At 28.6% G+C, this 17,137-nt stretch overlaps 1 protein-coding gene across 25 annotated transcripts in view; it reads left to right on the forward strand.

Moving 5' to 3' along the window:
* Nucleotides 1-17,137, forward strand: part of LOC119600552 (casein kinase I) — a 90,885-nt gene that overhangs the window by 1,029 nt on the left and 72,719 nt on the right. For 23 of the 25 annotated variants that reach the window (XR_005231148.1, XR_005231149.1, XM_037950832.1 and 20 more), the window contains exon 2: nucleotides 3,310-4,372. Coding sequence is in view for 21 of the 25 variants with exons in the window: in XM_037950832.1 (XP_037806760.1) it covers nucleotides 4,344-4,372 (29 nt within the window). In the remaining 4 variants the exon portion in view is untranslated. Of the gene's footprint in view, nucleotides 1-1,072; nucleotides 1,292-3,309; nucleotides 4,373-17,137 lie in introns of those variants that run through there. The other 2 variants (XM_037950831.1, XM_037950857.1) reach the window with 2 other exon arrangements.

Below are 17,137 nucleotides of genomic sequence, written 5' to 3' on the forward strand. Positions count from 1 at the left end.
TGAATCAAGCGTTCTAATCCAGCTTATTTGACAAAATGTTTAGTCCTTTTTCGAATGATCACAAAAATGGAAGAATATTTCTCTATTCAAGTCCGCGATGTATTATTGGTTATGTAGCCGGTCTTTCCATCTCATTCTCATTTCCTAAAATTTTGCGTATGGGTTCCCGATGCGATGGCTGAAGCAACCGGCCAAATGCGTAGAGGAACTAATTTTACATTTGATTTATTTTTTAACTTTAATTAAAAACTTGGTAATTTTTTAATTTGCAAATAAGCATAAATAACATCTAAAGTCCAAAAAAGTTAAAAAGTATAAATGTCGATTAAAAAAAAAAAAAAATGTTGACAAAATCAAAAAAGTAAAACGTCGAAAAATCGACATTATATGTCGACTTTTTGTTTCCACTTATCCCAATCATTGCTGGATTTGGTTTTAAAAACGACTAAAATATACATTGGTTTTATTAAATCGTATATTTCTGGTTTTTTGCTCGATTATAAATGGTGGTGATTTTTGCAGCTTTCAAATCTAGTTCCGATAATTATTGGTTTCTATGACAATCCCCACTATAGAAGTAGGATCCTATAAATCGACTTTGAAACAATTAACTTCTTACTGAAGTCTATTATTTTGTTCAAAAAGTCGGTAAATCAACTATTATGTAATAAAAAATGTCGGAAAATCGAAATTAGTCGGAATTTTCTTCATAAATTTAAAAGACTTTTTTTTACTTGCAAAAGGTCTGTCTACTTTTTGTTTCAACTATAAACTGATAATACTGAAATCGTTCTGAAATTTTTAAATATGGTTTAATTTTAAAAGAATTATAAAATAAGTTAAGGGTTGATTGATTTTAATAAAAATTTACAGCTCTTTGTGAATAGTGAATAGGAATTGTATACTTAACATTTTTCCCATCAGAATATCCCTACAAATCAAAAAACCCTTTTGGTAAAAATATATACATATATGGCAACTCCTTTAATTAGTTAGTGTTGAGTAACTTAAACAAAAGCAACTTAAAAGAGCATAATGCACGATTAAGAGAGAGTGTCTCGTATTATTTTTTAGCATAGAAAGAAAATAAGTGTAAAATGTTGGAAAAAAAGAATAAGTGCAGAAAGAAAATAAACTACACCCCTGACGAATGTCTGACTGACTGCCGTGTGTGAAAAAATATAAAAAATTTTGTTATTAAATTAGCATAAAAACTAAAAGATACAACTTTAAAATAAAGCTAATTGAAGTATTTAACTACAAAAGTATAAAAAAAGAAACAAATTGAAAGGTTAGAAAAGCAAATAAAAATAAAAAAGAACAGCAGACTTGTGTTGTAGTTTTTTTCATTTAACAGTGGCCTAAATTTTTTCTTGGTGTCTATAATAGAAAAAAAAACAAAAGAAATATAGTTAAAAAAGTGTGGTTTAATAAAACGAACATCTATAAAGTTTGGTTGTAATCAAAATGCTTTAAAATTGTTTCAAACTTAAAGAAAAAGGAAAATAATTTTACTAAAATCACACAATTTTGAAAATCAATGAGCAATCATACACTTTCATAAGTGTATTACATACACACTCAATCACTCATACTCATATTTATATACACACATTGAGAAGACCCCTTTAATAAAAGTTTTCTTTTTATGTCATACGCTCTTTTTTTAATTTCGCTAGCCTATAGTTATCTCTCTTTTACTTGTTTGTTAAGTGTTTATATTTAGCATTGTGTTGATTTATTAAAGTCACGCCTGTCTCGTTTTCTTATTGAAAGAAAAGCAACAACAACAAAAAACACTGCAAAATGAAATGTCAAAACATAATGAGTACTATTATTTTGCTCCTTTTTTTTTGTTTTCTTTTTGGGTTGTTTTCTCTCTTTTGCTCATTAACTGTCATAATTGTTTTGAGTGAGCTGCCAAAAGTGGGAGAATGTGTATAAAAATAACAATAACAACAAGAAATTAATCTCTTTTAATTGAGTGTTTATGAGTTATTTGACTCTTTCAGGTGTTTTAGTTTATTTTTAGATTTTCTTTAAAAAAAAACACAAATTTATTGAAAATCTTTAAAATTATCAAAACAATATTGTTGATTTTAAGAAGTTTTTTTATGTTTAAAAGGGAATTTTCCAATTAAATTGGTTAATCACTTAAATCTTGACGAATTCTTCTTGGGAACAGAAATTGTATTTTTATATTAGAAAAAAAATAAAAAAAAATTCCAATATTTATTAAAATTAAATTAAATTTAAAAACTAAAGTAGTATGAATTATTCTTTTTTTTTTATTTCACCTAAAATTACTTTTTTATGTTTACTTCATAAAAATATTCTTCTTATTTCTTTCAACTTGAAAAATGGGCATTCACATGAAAATGATAGTTTGACATTGAACGCAACATAAATAAACCTAAGAAAAACAAACGTAAACGTTATACGTGCTTTTTAATGAAAATTGACTACAATTGGAGAAATGACTAGTCTTTCGACTAGATTATATACTAGTCGACTAGAATATAGACTAGTTTCTCGACTAGACTATGGACTAGTATCTTCACTAGACTATGGACTGGTTTCTCGACTAGACTATTGATAAGTATCTCAACTAGGCTATAGACTAGTTTCCCAATTAGACTATAGACTAATCTCTTGACTAGAGAGACTAGCTATAGACTAGTCTCTCGATTACACTATAGAAAATAGACTATATATTAGTCACTCGACAATACAATAGACAAGTCTCTAGACAAGACTATATACTAATCACTAGACTATAAACTAGTATTTCGACTAGTCTCCTGCTTAGACCATCGACTAGTATTTCGACTAGACTATAGATTAATATCTCGACTAGATTACAGTCTATAAACTTTTAATTCGATTATTCTCTCGATTAGACTAGTATTTCGACTAGACTAGATTAGACTTAAAATTAGATTATAGACTAGTACCTCGACCAGACTTTAGACAAGTCTCTCAACTTGTCGACTGGTATTTTGACTAGTCTCTCGATTAGACTGTAGACTAGTAACTCCACTAGGCTTTAGACTAGTCTCTCGACTACTATAGACTAGTCTCTCGGCTAGATTATTGACTAATTTTTCGACTAGACTAAAATATTTGAGCGACAAGTCTCCTAACCTCATTGTAATCTTATAGCTTCTCCACTAAGAGTTTTAAATAAAGAGTTAGATTTTTTATATAAATATATTTTAGATTCTTTTCTTAACATAAAATTTATTTAAAATTTTAAACTAAAATACACTTTAGCTAATCGTTTTTTCATTTTCCCACAATTTCTTCTAGCATTTATGAAATATTTTCATGGCAGTACTTTACCTACTCATCACACCTTTACAAAAACAAACAAAAAAAGAAAGGGGCCTCAAGTGCAATTAACTCTCCATAAGAAAAATCACAAAATTAAAGCAAGAAAACGCCAAAAATAAAAAAATAAACGCCGAACACGTTATAAACAAAAAATAAAAAAAAATCAAGTGTAAATAAATCCTGTAATAAAACAAATACGTGAATTGAACATGTTTATGATAAATAATATAATTTTCTTTTCAAATTTTTTTTTGTGTTAAATTTTAACTTATAAAAATTAAATTAAATAATATACTCAACATAAAATAATGTGTGGTCAGCCGTTTTAACGCTAACATTGTGTATATAGAAAAAAAAACAAAATAAATGTTTACTCTTTGCAATCCTTAAAGCAAATTAAAAAAATATAAAATAATTACTCTTCATTATACTAACAACAATACTACTAAAGAACTACAACAACATAAATAAAAGAAAAGAAAAACAAACGACCAATTTGACACATCGTACTCTAAAAAATCAGTACAACAAGTGTAAAAACAAAACAAACACAAAAAGACAAACAAAAGAAATAACAGCAACAACAAAACAAGTGAAAAAAAAAAAACTAATAAAAAAGTGCGTGTGTTTTTGAAAAAGAATTAATTAAACTTCATTATTTTCTTTTTAAATTTTAATAAATGCATTTAATTTTTATCCTATAGTTTATTAAAGAAAATCTTTAGAAAAAAAAAATAAAATTTGCTTAAAACGGTTCATATAAATGTCACTTAACAAATGAATGAGTGAAGAAGTAATGGGTTTAACAATTCGCAGTGAATAACAGTTAATATTTACTAGTGAAAAAAAAAAACTTTAAAACAAAACCACGTTATCTACTTTATTAATTTCTTCTTCGCTCTCCTTTTTTTCGGATTTTTTTTTTTGTTGCTGAAACAATCTCACATCATAAATATAGACGTCGTCGTTAACGTTATCGTTGATTTTTTGCTGTGGTCGTTGTAAACGAAATGCAACGACGTGAACCACGACAATCAGGGTAAGTTTTTTTATATTTTCTATTAATCTTTGCTCTGTTTTACTTTTTTTTTAAACAAATATAATATAATTTTTATGTTATCTTAACTAAATATCATCAATTTAATCAACAATTGCAACTTTAAATAAATTTACTTTTTTTTTAACTTGTCAAGTATTAAAGTTTAAATAAAGTAATTAAAGAAATTTTCAATGTTCAAAGTTTTAAAAAGTTAGGCATATAATTATAAAGAAAAGCTAGCGATTCGAAATATTGGCTTTAAAACCCCACAATTTGATTCTATAGCTTTCTAAGAAAGTCCATACCTCTGTAGTATATAAAATTTATTAGTTTATTACTATAATTTTGTTCAGCAAAAGAAATAGAAAATAAATCACATTGTTAACAATTTATATTAGTTTTATTTAATCATCATGTTTCCATGTTTTTCCTTTTTGATAACTATTAATAATTTTGTTAACATTTTTATACAAGCTCTAGAACTTATCTGTGCTTAAATACACTGACTACATACATAAATTATCTTTAAGCACTTCATATTTTTGAGATATAAAAAGAAAAATACTTTTTATAATAAAATTTTTTTATTACGTGTTTTATAGATGAAAACCAACCCCAGCGATATTTCTTTGTAAACATTTAAGGGTTTAAGTCTAGTCTAGTCTTTCAACTAGACTATAGACTAGTATCTCAACTAGACTATAGACTAGTCTCTCAACTAAGCTATAGACTAGTCTTTCGACTAGACTATAGACTAGTCTTTCGACTAGACTACCAATAATATTAGTCTCTCGACTAGTTACTAAACTATCCACTAGTCTTTCGAATAAACCGTAGACAAGTCTTTTGAATATACTATAGACTAGTCTCTCGACTAGGGACTATTCTCTCATCAAGACGATATACTAATCTCTCGACTATAGACTAGTATTTCGACTAGCCTTTGGAGTAGACTGTAGACTAGTCTTTCGGCTAGATTATAGACTAGTGCTCTGCTAGAGTGTAGACTAGTCTCTCAGCTAGACTATAAACTAAACTCTCAACTAGACTACAGGCTAGTGTCTTAACTAGGCTATAGACTAGCCTTTTGACTAGACTATAGACTCGACTAGGGACTAGTCTCTCAACTGGAATAGAGGCTATTAGACTAGACTAGGGACTAGTAGTCTCTTGACTAGAATAGAGGCTATTCTGCCGACTAGAACTAATCTTTCGACTAGACTATCGACTAGTCTCTCGACTGGACTATAGACTATTCTCTCGACTTGACTACAGACTAGTCTCTCGCTTAGACTATAGACTGGTCTTTCGACTAGATTATAGAAAAGTCTCTCCACTAGACTATAGAAAAGGCTCTGTAGTAGACTATATACTAGTGTCTTGAGTTTAAATTAGTCTCTCGACTAGATAATAGAAAAGTGCCTCGTTAAGAGTCTACAATAGTCTCTCACCATGACTATAGACTCTCTACTAGAAAATAGACTAGCCTCTCACCAACACTATAGACTATAGACTAGTCTCTCGACCAGACTAAAGACTAGATTCTCTACTAGACCATAGAATTGTCCCTCCACCTGAATATAGACTAGTGTCTCTACTAGACTATAGACTATAGGTTTTGACTATATACTAATCAATCTCTCGACTAGACAGAGACTAGCCTCTTGACTAGATAATAGACTAATCTCTCACCAAGACTTTTAATTAGCTAGTGTCTCGACTGGTCTTTCGACTAGACTATAGATCAGTCTCTCGACCATACTATAGACTAGTCTCTCGACCAGACTAAAGACTAGATTCTCTACTAGACTATAGAATTGTCCCTCCACCTGACTATAGACTAGTGTCTCTACTAGACTATAGACTATAGGTTTTGACTATATACTAGTCAATCTCTCGACTAGACAGAGACTAGCCTCTTGACTAGATAATAGACTAATCTCTCACCAAGACTTTTAATTAGCTAGTGTCTCGACTGGTCTTTCGACTAGACTATAGATCAGTCTCTCGACCATACTATAGACTAGTCTCTCGACCAGACTAAAGACTAGATTCTCTACTAGACTATAGAATTGTCCCTCCACCTGACTATAGACTAGTGTCTCTACTAGACTATAGACTATAGGTTTTGACTATATACTAATCAATCTCTCGACTAGACAGAGACTAGCCTCTTGACTAGATAATAGACTAATCTCTCACCAAGACTTTTAATTAGCTAGTGTCTAGACTGGTCTTTCGACTAGACTATAGATCAGTCTCTCGACCATACTATAGACTTGTTTCTCAACTAGACTATAGACTAATTTCTTAACTTAATTATTTACTACTCTCCTGACTAGACTATGCTATTAGTCTTTCTAGTAGATTGTAGACTTGTTTCACTACAGGCATCTCGCCTAGATAATAGACTAGATCTTCGACTAGAGTAAATACTAGTCTCTTAATCCGTTAGAGTAGATCGTAAAATATTGTCTCGACTATAATTTAGACTAGTCTTACGACTATACTAAAGACTTGGCTCTCTACTAGTTAGACTCTTGTCTCGACTAGACTTACGACTAGTTTCCTGACTGGACAAAAAACTAGTCTATCGATTAGACTAAACCTTTAACGTTACAACATTACACAATATAACATTTTTTAGATTAGACTATGTAATATATAAAATGTTTTCTAATACTTACCGATATCTAAAGTTTATGATATGAATTCTACCCAAACAATTTGATACATTGCGTAAATTTCCAACCCTCTCATTACACATACGTTACCCCACACTGTGATTACCCCTAATACACAACGAATAAACCAACACATTTTTAGTGTTGCCTCTTTCCAATTCCACACACAATTTTTAACTTGGCAACAGAATTTAGTTTCATTTTATTAGAATTTTTTCTTCTTTATGGCTAAAATATATTTATTTATTTGATTTTATAACTTACAAAACTTCAAGGGAAAAAAGTAAAAGTTATTAAAATACATACAACAATTTTCTTGCTGCTGCCCTTTTTTTTCTTCTTTCAGCTTTCAAGTGCAAATAAAAGAACTTCTCGTAACACTATAAAAATATTTTTCATAAAAACCGCACAAAAAAATATTGCGTGCAATAAGATATAAAATAAAACTTTTTTTATTTTGCCATTTTGTAAAAATATTATAGAAAAAAAAAAAACAAGAAATATATAGTGTGTAAATAATATGGATTATCGATACAAATTATTTATGGTCTCTTAGGTTTTATGTATGAGAAAAAACAACCTTTAAGAACTAAACACTTAAATAACAAAATAATAACAATACAAAAAAACAAAGAATGAAACAGACGTTAGAATTCATTTCAAAAGAGCTATGACGTCATTAAATCAAATATAATTTGAAATTGACACTAAATTCTTTTTTTTTTTTTTTGTTATTTTCTACTTACGTGGGTGTGTGTTATTAAAAGTTTTATTTCATGAAATAATAATAAAATAAAACACATGAATAAGAAATTGAAAATATAAAAATCTTAAAGAAATTCATTCAGACAATAGAAATTTTATATGTAATATAATGTATAAATATATTATTGTTTGCAAACAAGGAAATCCAAACTGACCTATATATTTTTGAAATTTTTAAAACAACTACTTTTTGTGAAAAGAAAAACGTTAAAATTTTGAATATATACAGAGATGACAACACTGCTTTTAACTAATTAGTAAAGTTTAAACAAGTTACCAGACAACTAAAAAATGTAAGATAACCCTCTTTCTTAAAAGTTGCCACCTCAATAATAAAAGTTTTGTTTTTATTGCCATACTTTGTTTTTAAGGAAACCACTACATAGTTGTTGTATACTTTTTAGTTTTTCCTATTTTAAAAGAAAACTAAATAATTTATTTCTTTTCTAGTATAAAACATAAAATGAAAATCAATTGAAATAAAGGAAATCAATTGTTTTTCATATTACATACTACTACTATTTGCGCAATAAGAGGTGTTTTTTGTACATTTCGTTTTTTTTTTTCGAACAAGTTCAAGGGGTTCTGTTTTAGGGGAGGGGTTTTCAATATATAATTCTATTTGTTGCCTTGACTAAAGCCAATTTTCTATTTGCAAATATTGTGTTTTTTATTTATTTACGTACATTTCTAAAGTGTTTAGAAAAACAAACATTGTTTTAAATCGTTTAGTAAAAGTTTTTTAATTAAATTAGGAATTAGTTTTTGTTAGGAATTATGTAGTAAACAGATTATAAAAATAATTTTTTTGGAATCGTTAACTTCACTATATATTGAGTTCTAAACTAAACTATATTCTAGATTATACACTTAGATATATATCTATCAATAGATTATATTATAAACTATAGACTATATATTAGACGATAGACTAGACTATAGACTAGACTATAGACAGGACAATAGACTAGACTATAGACTAGACTATAGACTAGACTATAGACTATAGACTAGACTATAGACTAGACTATAGACTAGACTATAGACTAGACTATAGACTAGACTATATACTAGACTATAGACTAGATATAGACTAGACTATAGACTAGACTATAGACTAGACTATAGACTAGACTATAGACTAGACTATAGACTAGACTATAGACTAGACTATAGACTAGACTATAGACTAGACTATAGACTAGACTATAGACTAGACTATAGACTAGACTATAGACTAGACTATAGACTAGACTATAGACTAGACTATAGACTAGACTATAGACTAGACTATAGACTAGACTATAGACTAGACTATAGACTAGACTATAGACTAGACTATAGACTAGACTATAGACTAGACTATAGACTAGACTATAGACTAGACTATAGACTAGACTATAGACTAGACTATAGACTAGACTATAGACTAGACTATAGACTAGACTATAGACTAGACTATAGACTAGACTATAGACTAGACTATAGACTAGACTATAGACTAGACTATAGACTAGACTATAGACTAGACTATAGACTAGACTATAGACTAGACTATAGACTAGACTATAGACTAGACTATAGACTAGACTATAGACTAGACTATAGACTAGACTATAGACTAGACTATAGACTAGACTATAGACTATAGACTAGACTATAGACTAGACTATAGACTAGACTATAGGCTAGACTATAGACTAGACTATAGACTAGACTATAGACTAGACTATAGACTAGACTATAGACTAGACTATAGACTAGACTATAGACTAGACTATAGACTAGACTATAGACTAGACTATAGACTAGACTATATACTAGACTATAGACTAGACTATAGACTAGACTATAGACTAGACTATAGACTAGACTATAGACTAGACTATAGCTACTATACTAGACTATAGACTAGACTATAGACTAGACTATAGACTAGACTATACTAGACTATAGACTAGACTATAGACTAGACTATAGACTAGACTATAGACTAGACTATAGACTAGACTATAGACTAGACTATAGACTAGACTATAGACTAGACTATAGACTAGACTATAGACTAGACTATAGACTAGACTATAGACTAGACTATAGACTAGACTATAGACTAGACTATAGACTAGACTAGACTAGACTATAGACTAGACTATAGACTAGACTATAGACTAGACTATAGACTAGACTATAGACTAGACTATAGACTAGACTATAGACTAGACTATAGACTAGACTATAGACTAGACTATAGACTAGACTATAGACTAGACTATAGACTAGACTATAGACTAGACTATAGACTAGACTATAGACTAGACTATAGACTAGACTATAGACTAGACTATAGACTAGACTATAGACTAGACTATAGACTAGACTATAGACTAGACTATAGACTAGACTATAGACTAGACTATAGACTAGACTATAGACTAGACTATAGACTAGACTATAGACTAGACTATAGACTAGACTATAGACTAGACTATAGACTAGACTAGACTATAGACTAGACTAGACTATAGACTAGACTATAGACTAGACTATAGACTAGACTAGACTAGACTATAGACTAGACTAGACTATAGACTAGACTAGACTATAGACTAGACTAGACTATAGACTAGACTAGACTAGACTATAGACTAGACTAGACTATAGACTAGACTATAGACTAGACTATAGACTAGACTAGACTATAGACTAGACTATAGACTAGACTATAGACTAGACTATAGACTAGACTATAGACTAGACTATAGACTAGACTATAGACTAGACTATAGACTAGACTATAGACTAGACTATAGACTAGACTATAGACTAGACTAGAGACTAGACTATAGACTAGAAGATAGACTAGACTATAGATAGACTAGAGACTAGACTATAGACTAGACTATAGACTAGACTATAGACTAGACTATAGACTAGACTATAGACTAGACTATAGACTAGACTATAGACTAGACTATAGACTAGACTATAGACTAGACTATAGACTAGACTATAGACTAGACTATAGACTAGACTATAGACTAGACTATAGACTAGACTATAGACTAGACTATAGACTAGACTATAGACTAGACTATAGACTAGACTATAGACTAGACTATAGACTAGACTATAGACTAGACTATAGACTAGACTATAGACTAGACTATGACTAGACTATAGACTAGACTATAGACTAGACTATAGACTAGACTATAGACTAGACTATAGACTAGACTATAGACTAGACTATAGACTAGACTATAGACTAGACTATAGACTAGACTATAGACTAGACTATAGACTAGACTATAGACTAGACTATAGACTAGACTATAGACTAGACTATAGACTAGACTATAGACTAGACTATAGACTAGACTATAGACTAGACTATAGACTAGACTATAGACTAGACTATAGACGATATAGACTAGACTATAGACTTCGGACTATAGACTTAGACTATAGCTTATATAGACTAGACTATAGGACTCGACTCTAGAACTAGGACTATAGACTGACTATAGACTAGACTATGACTTATATAGACTAGACTATAGCCTAGACTATAGACTAGACTATAGACTAGACTATAGACTAGACTATAGACTAGACTATAGACTAGACTATAGACTAGACTATAGACTAGACTATAGACTAGACTATAGACTCGTCTCTCGTCTAGTTCTATTAGTCTAGTCTATTAGTCTAGTTCTATAGTTCTAGTCTTATAGTCGTAGACTATAGACTAGACTAGTTTTATTAACTACTATTAATATAGACTCATTCTACCAAAAAGATTTTGTTATAATCTATTTTATACTTTAGTGACTAAAATTTAGTTTATTCAGTCGACTAGTGCATGCTTAGTGATGCCACACTTTAAATATGCTCTGCCAACAACTAATGATCGGCTGCATGAGTTGCCAACTAGTTTAAACTAATCAGCCACTTTAATTAAGATTTTGCCATTTAACAATTTAGTAAAAAGTTTACTAAACGGTATTTAAAACCAAATGTGTTTAATCTTTTTTTAACAAACCAAATATTTCCTTAAAACAGAACAGAATGTCTTTGTTTTTCTTTCATTCTTCTGCTAATCATCATTATTTAAACCATGTTATCTATATAAACGTGTTTTAATGACCTCTTTTGGGTGAATGCAATAAAGAAGAAGAAATATCTCTTTATAAAACATCAAATAAATTAAAAAAGAAAATATAGCAGTGATCACAATAAAAATAAATGAAAAAAAGCAAACAAAAAAAAATGGGGAAAAAAAGAAAAACAGTTGGAGATATGAAGCAACAATTATTAAGCAAGTGAACCAGATTTTTGAGGTGTTGTTTTTGCCATTTTATAATATATATATATATTTTTTGTTCGTTGTTGCGTTGTTTGAACCAACAGTAACTAAACCAAGTTTTTTTTGTGCTTAGAGGTAATAAATGAGAGAACCAGGTTAGTTTAAGGTCAAATTGTATAAGCCACCAAAGAGACCACACCACACTAAAAAATACAATCACCACAAATAATCTAAACTGACGACAATATGTACCCAGTAGTTTGCAACAGAGTCAATGTATAACTACTAGCTGATCTCTGAATGACACTTTAGTGTCTCTAAGTAATCAACAGAATAGACACTTACCACAATTTTGTACCGTTGTAGGAGAAGTAGAGGTAATCTATTGGGAAGTCATTATCCCAATTGTAATGAAAGTCAAATGTGATTGTATAGTTTCTAAAGGATTAATATTCGTTCTCATAGTTCTGCAGGGTTGTATTGACATTAGTAATTTACTTAACTTGCTGCAGCTTCATGTGATAATGCTATTTTTTTTTTCGTTTTCTGTAAACGAGACTAAACGTTATTTTTATTTTTAGATATTTTTTGATTCGTTTTCAATAACAATTTAATTTTACTTAAATTTACGACAATTCTTTTTTTTTTTATTTAAACGGAAGATATATCCGTATTTTTTATTTCTTTCGAGAATTTTTTCACTTTTTTATCTGCTAAATAAAAATCGTAATGATCATGATAAGTGCCAATAAATTTTAAGTAAATATTTAAAATACAGTAAAATAAAAGAGTGCAAAAAAATACCCTTCAATTTATAAATTAGAAAAACTTACAAAATTTTTGTAAATATTTAAGGAATTTGTTATTATAAAGTCATATTCTCTTATAAGTATTGGGGATATAATATTAAACAGATTAAAACAGTATTAACCTATATTTTTACTTAAATGCAACCCTGTTTTAAAACTGTCTTTCAAAAACACTACTTTATCTCCGCCACACAAGAAAACTACTTTCTTTTACAACTCTGCTAAATGAAAAAAGTACACTGCAGCAAATACATGCTGCTGTACGCTGCCAAACATGTGAGTGAGTTTTGTTGTTATTGGGAATAACAACAAAAATAAACAAAGTGTTAAAAATACAATCAATTAAATTGTTATTTAAAATTAGATTCACTACTAACACCACTAAAATATTAAATAAACACACAAGACAAGTTGTATAAAAACAAAATTACCCACCAAATTATTTAAAATGTAAATCCTCGTGTTGTTTATTCAAAGACAAATTTTAAATTTCATTTATTTGTTTGTTTTTCTTTTTACGTTGACAGGTGGTCAGGTGTATTATTGTATGTGTGTAATATGAATTACAATAACAGAATCTTAAAAAAAGCTAATAAAAAATTTAAATGAATATGTATAAATCTATTCAGACAAACTCAATCAAGACTAAATTTTAAATAAAAAATGTGTTCAATTTCATTTAAAAGCAATGAACTTCTAGCGATAGTTTTCTTTTTGCCATCTTAAAGGGGAGTATGATATAAAATTCTGAACTAAACTTTCGATGGGGTCTTTAGATGGATGGTAATGCTATTATGAAGATCCAAAAATTTCAAGAAAATCAAATTGTTTATGTACTTTTTCGTCGTTTTAAACGATTATTTCATGTATTTTCACTAGATGTACGATCTGTTATTAATATGCATAAATCAAGGTTGCCATATTAAAATAATTCTTCCCGTCGAGAATTTAAGTGCTGCCAAGTATTAGTTTTTTTCCAGCTACTTACAATCTATGCTTCAGATACTTATATATACAATTCTTTACAATTGAATAAGTTTAGGGGGAAATTTTATCCCTTCTCTCTTTTTCCAATTGCCAATTTATGTTTATTTCTTCTTTTTTCAAGGTTTTGTTTTTTATTTTTCTTTTCATGTATTTTTCCTTTTTTGTTTTTTATAGATATTCAAAGTCAATCATTACTCAAGTTGATTGACGTGGTTTTGTTTGTCACGCACTGTATGTTTAAACATACACATTTTGACATTTATATTGTATTTTTTAAAGCTGTCTTATCAAAATGTTTTTTGCATTCTATATAAAAAACATCATCAAATACAAACAAATTGTGTGCAACGAATCAAATTTAAAAATAAATAATAAAAATTTAAAGAAATTAATGCAATACTTTACTTAGTAGACTAATCAAATGTGTAATAGATATAGATAGATAGATAGATAGATAGATAGATAGATAGATAGATAGATAGATAGATAGATAGATAGATAGATAGATAGATAGATAGATAGATAGATAGATAGATAGATAGACAGATAGATAGATAGATAGATAGATAGATAGATAGATAGATAGATAGATAGATAGATAGATAGATAGATAGATAGATAGATAGATAGATAGATAGATAGATAGATAGATAGATAGATAGATAGATAGATAGATAGATAGATAGATAGATAGATAGATAGATAGATAGATAGATAGATAGATAGATAGATAGATAGATAGATAGATAGATAGATAGATAGATAGATAGATAGATAGATAGATAGATAGATAGATAGATAGATAGATAGATAGATAGATAGATAGATAGATAGATAGATAGATAGATAGATAGATAGATAGATAGATAGATAGATAGATAGATAGATAGATAGATAGATAGATAGATAGATAGATAGATAGATAGATAGATAGATAGATAGATAGATAGATAGATAGATAGATAGATAGATAGATAGATAGATAGATAGATAGATAGATAGATAGATAGATAGATAGATAGATAGATAGATAGATAGATAGATAGATAGATAGATAGATAGATAGATAGATAGATAGATAGATAGATAGATAGATAGATAGATAGATAGATAGATAGATAGATAGATAGATAGATAATAGATAGATAGATAGATAGATAGATAGATAGATAGATAGATAGATAGATAGATAGATAATAGATAGATAGATAGATAGATAGATAGATAGATTGATAGATAGATAGATAGATAGATAGATAGATAGATAGATAGATAGATAGATAGATAGATAGATAGATAGATAGATAGATAGATAGATAGATAGATAGATAGATAGATAGATAGATAGATAGATATAAACTAAAATCGCATAAGTAGAGAATACTAACACGTATTCAGGACAAAAATTTTATTTTCAGAATGTGTATGAAACAATTTTAAAATAATGTGTCCCTCTCATATACTGAATACTGGAGTAAAAACTTTAAACACTAGCATATGGCACAAGAACTTTGCGGATGAGGAGCCCTACCGGGTCCATTCTGCTGTTGTGTCCAATAAAATAGCTATTTCTGTATTTTTATAATTAAAAAATATTGTTACAATTTCAAAAAATACCCAAATGGGATTCGAACTCAAGCCCGAATACATATGCAATTAATATTTTTAAAAAAATTATACATTTTTACGAAGATACTATTATTTGGCCAATTCACAATTTGTTGTACGTGGTAATTTTTTTCAATAATATCATACAATGTTTAAACACAACATTGTATGTTGAACATGATTATCATCATTATATTACTTGTATTACAACAAACATATAGACAATATATCATATTTCACAGATTCCTCTTATATAGATTCCTTCTTTATAATGTCCATCGTAAAAATTTGTTCTATTTATACTTTTACCGACATATGTATGTATTTTTTTCGCCCCTTACGTAGGGTTTACTTAAATAGCAAAATGATTATGATGTTGAAAAGATGGTTTAGTTATTACAAAACGAATGTGGATAGATTATAAAAACGATTGGATGGATGAATGGATGGCTGGTTGGGTTGATTTTAGTTAGTTTTGTTCACTGAATGGGTTTATTTTTATTCTTTTTTTTTTTTTGCATTTTTATTCATAGTCAATCGTTTTAAATTGACAGTCATTCATTGTAATGACTAGTAATACATACTGTTTTTGCTACATACTTACATACATACTTATCTCTAGATGTCATTTATACATATTTTTCTTATTTTTTTTTTTAAGTGTAAGCAATTTTTGACATTGAAATTAAATAGTTTTATTTTTTTATTTAAATTGATAAAGCATTTTAGCAAATTTACTTGAAAATCATAAATATAAAATTTAAAGCAACTTCATTTTATGAAATGTATAAACAATGTTGCCAATTATATTGAAGCAATAAACTTCAGGCATTTTCGTTATTAGTTTGCACACCCTGTTTTCTTTTTTTTTTATTTTGATTATTTTTTCATTGAACACTAAAATAAATCTTCTTATCATTCATTCATTATTTATGTATGTTTGATTACAACAAATCAATAAATAAATATAGGTAAATATTTAGTTAATATTTAATTTTATTTAGTATATAGTTCTTTCCATTCCCTTACTAACTGCAAAAATAAATATTTTTTAATAAAAAAAATATATATTTGTAATTGTATTTAGCACATTTTTGTGCAATTTTTATATTCATCTCTGCTGTTTAAACTCAATCTCTCTCTAATTTCTTATGCTCTCACTATTTGCAAGTACTTGCTGCTTTTTGTCATACTCTTCCTATAAGAAAATATCCATTAAAAATAATTGTATAAAACAAAACGTCATACATTTTGTTTGTGTGTATATGCATTCAGACATGAATGTATGTTTGTTTGCATGATTGGAAATAGGTTTGCCAGATCTGCTGACTTTATGTCAGTAAAAGAACGAATCAAGTCAAATTCGAATACCCTGTTCTGAAGTAAGCGTTCCATACTGTATAGTTTAAAACAAATAGTAGACCAACGGGACAAGGTATGGATTATAAAACGGGTAAAGCAACCTTGGCAAGGTTAGCCTTAGGGTTCTGGTTGATACCAACCACATTTCTCCAGGTCCAGTTTTAGCAAATTTGTACTCATTCGCCAATTTTACGACCCATTATGTAATCAGTGTACTTTGAGAGCACAAGAAGATCAATAT

The sequence above is a fragment of the Lucilia sericata genome, unplaced genomic scaffold (genome assembly GCF_015586225.1).
Source record: "Lucilia sericata isolate MDLA Ls3-8-SP2 unplaced genomic scaffold, ASM1558622v1 Contig000116F_arrow, whole genome shotgun sequence".
NCBI classification, from domain to species: Eukaryota; Metazoa; Arthropoda; class Insecta; order Diptera; family Calliphoridae; genus Lucilia; species Lucilia sericata.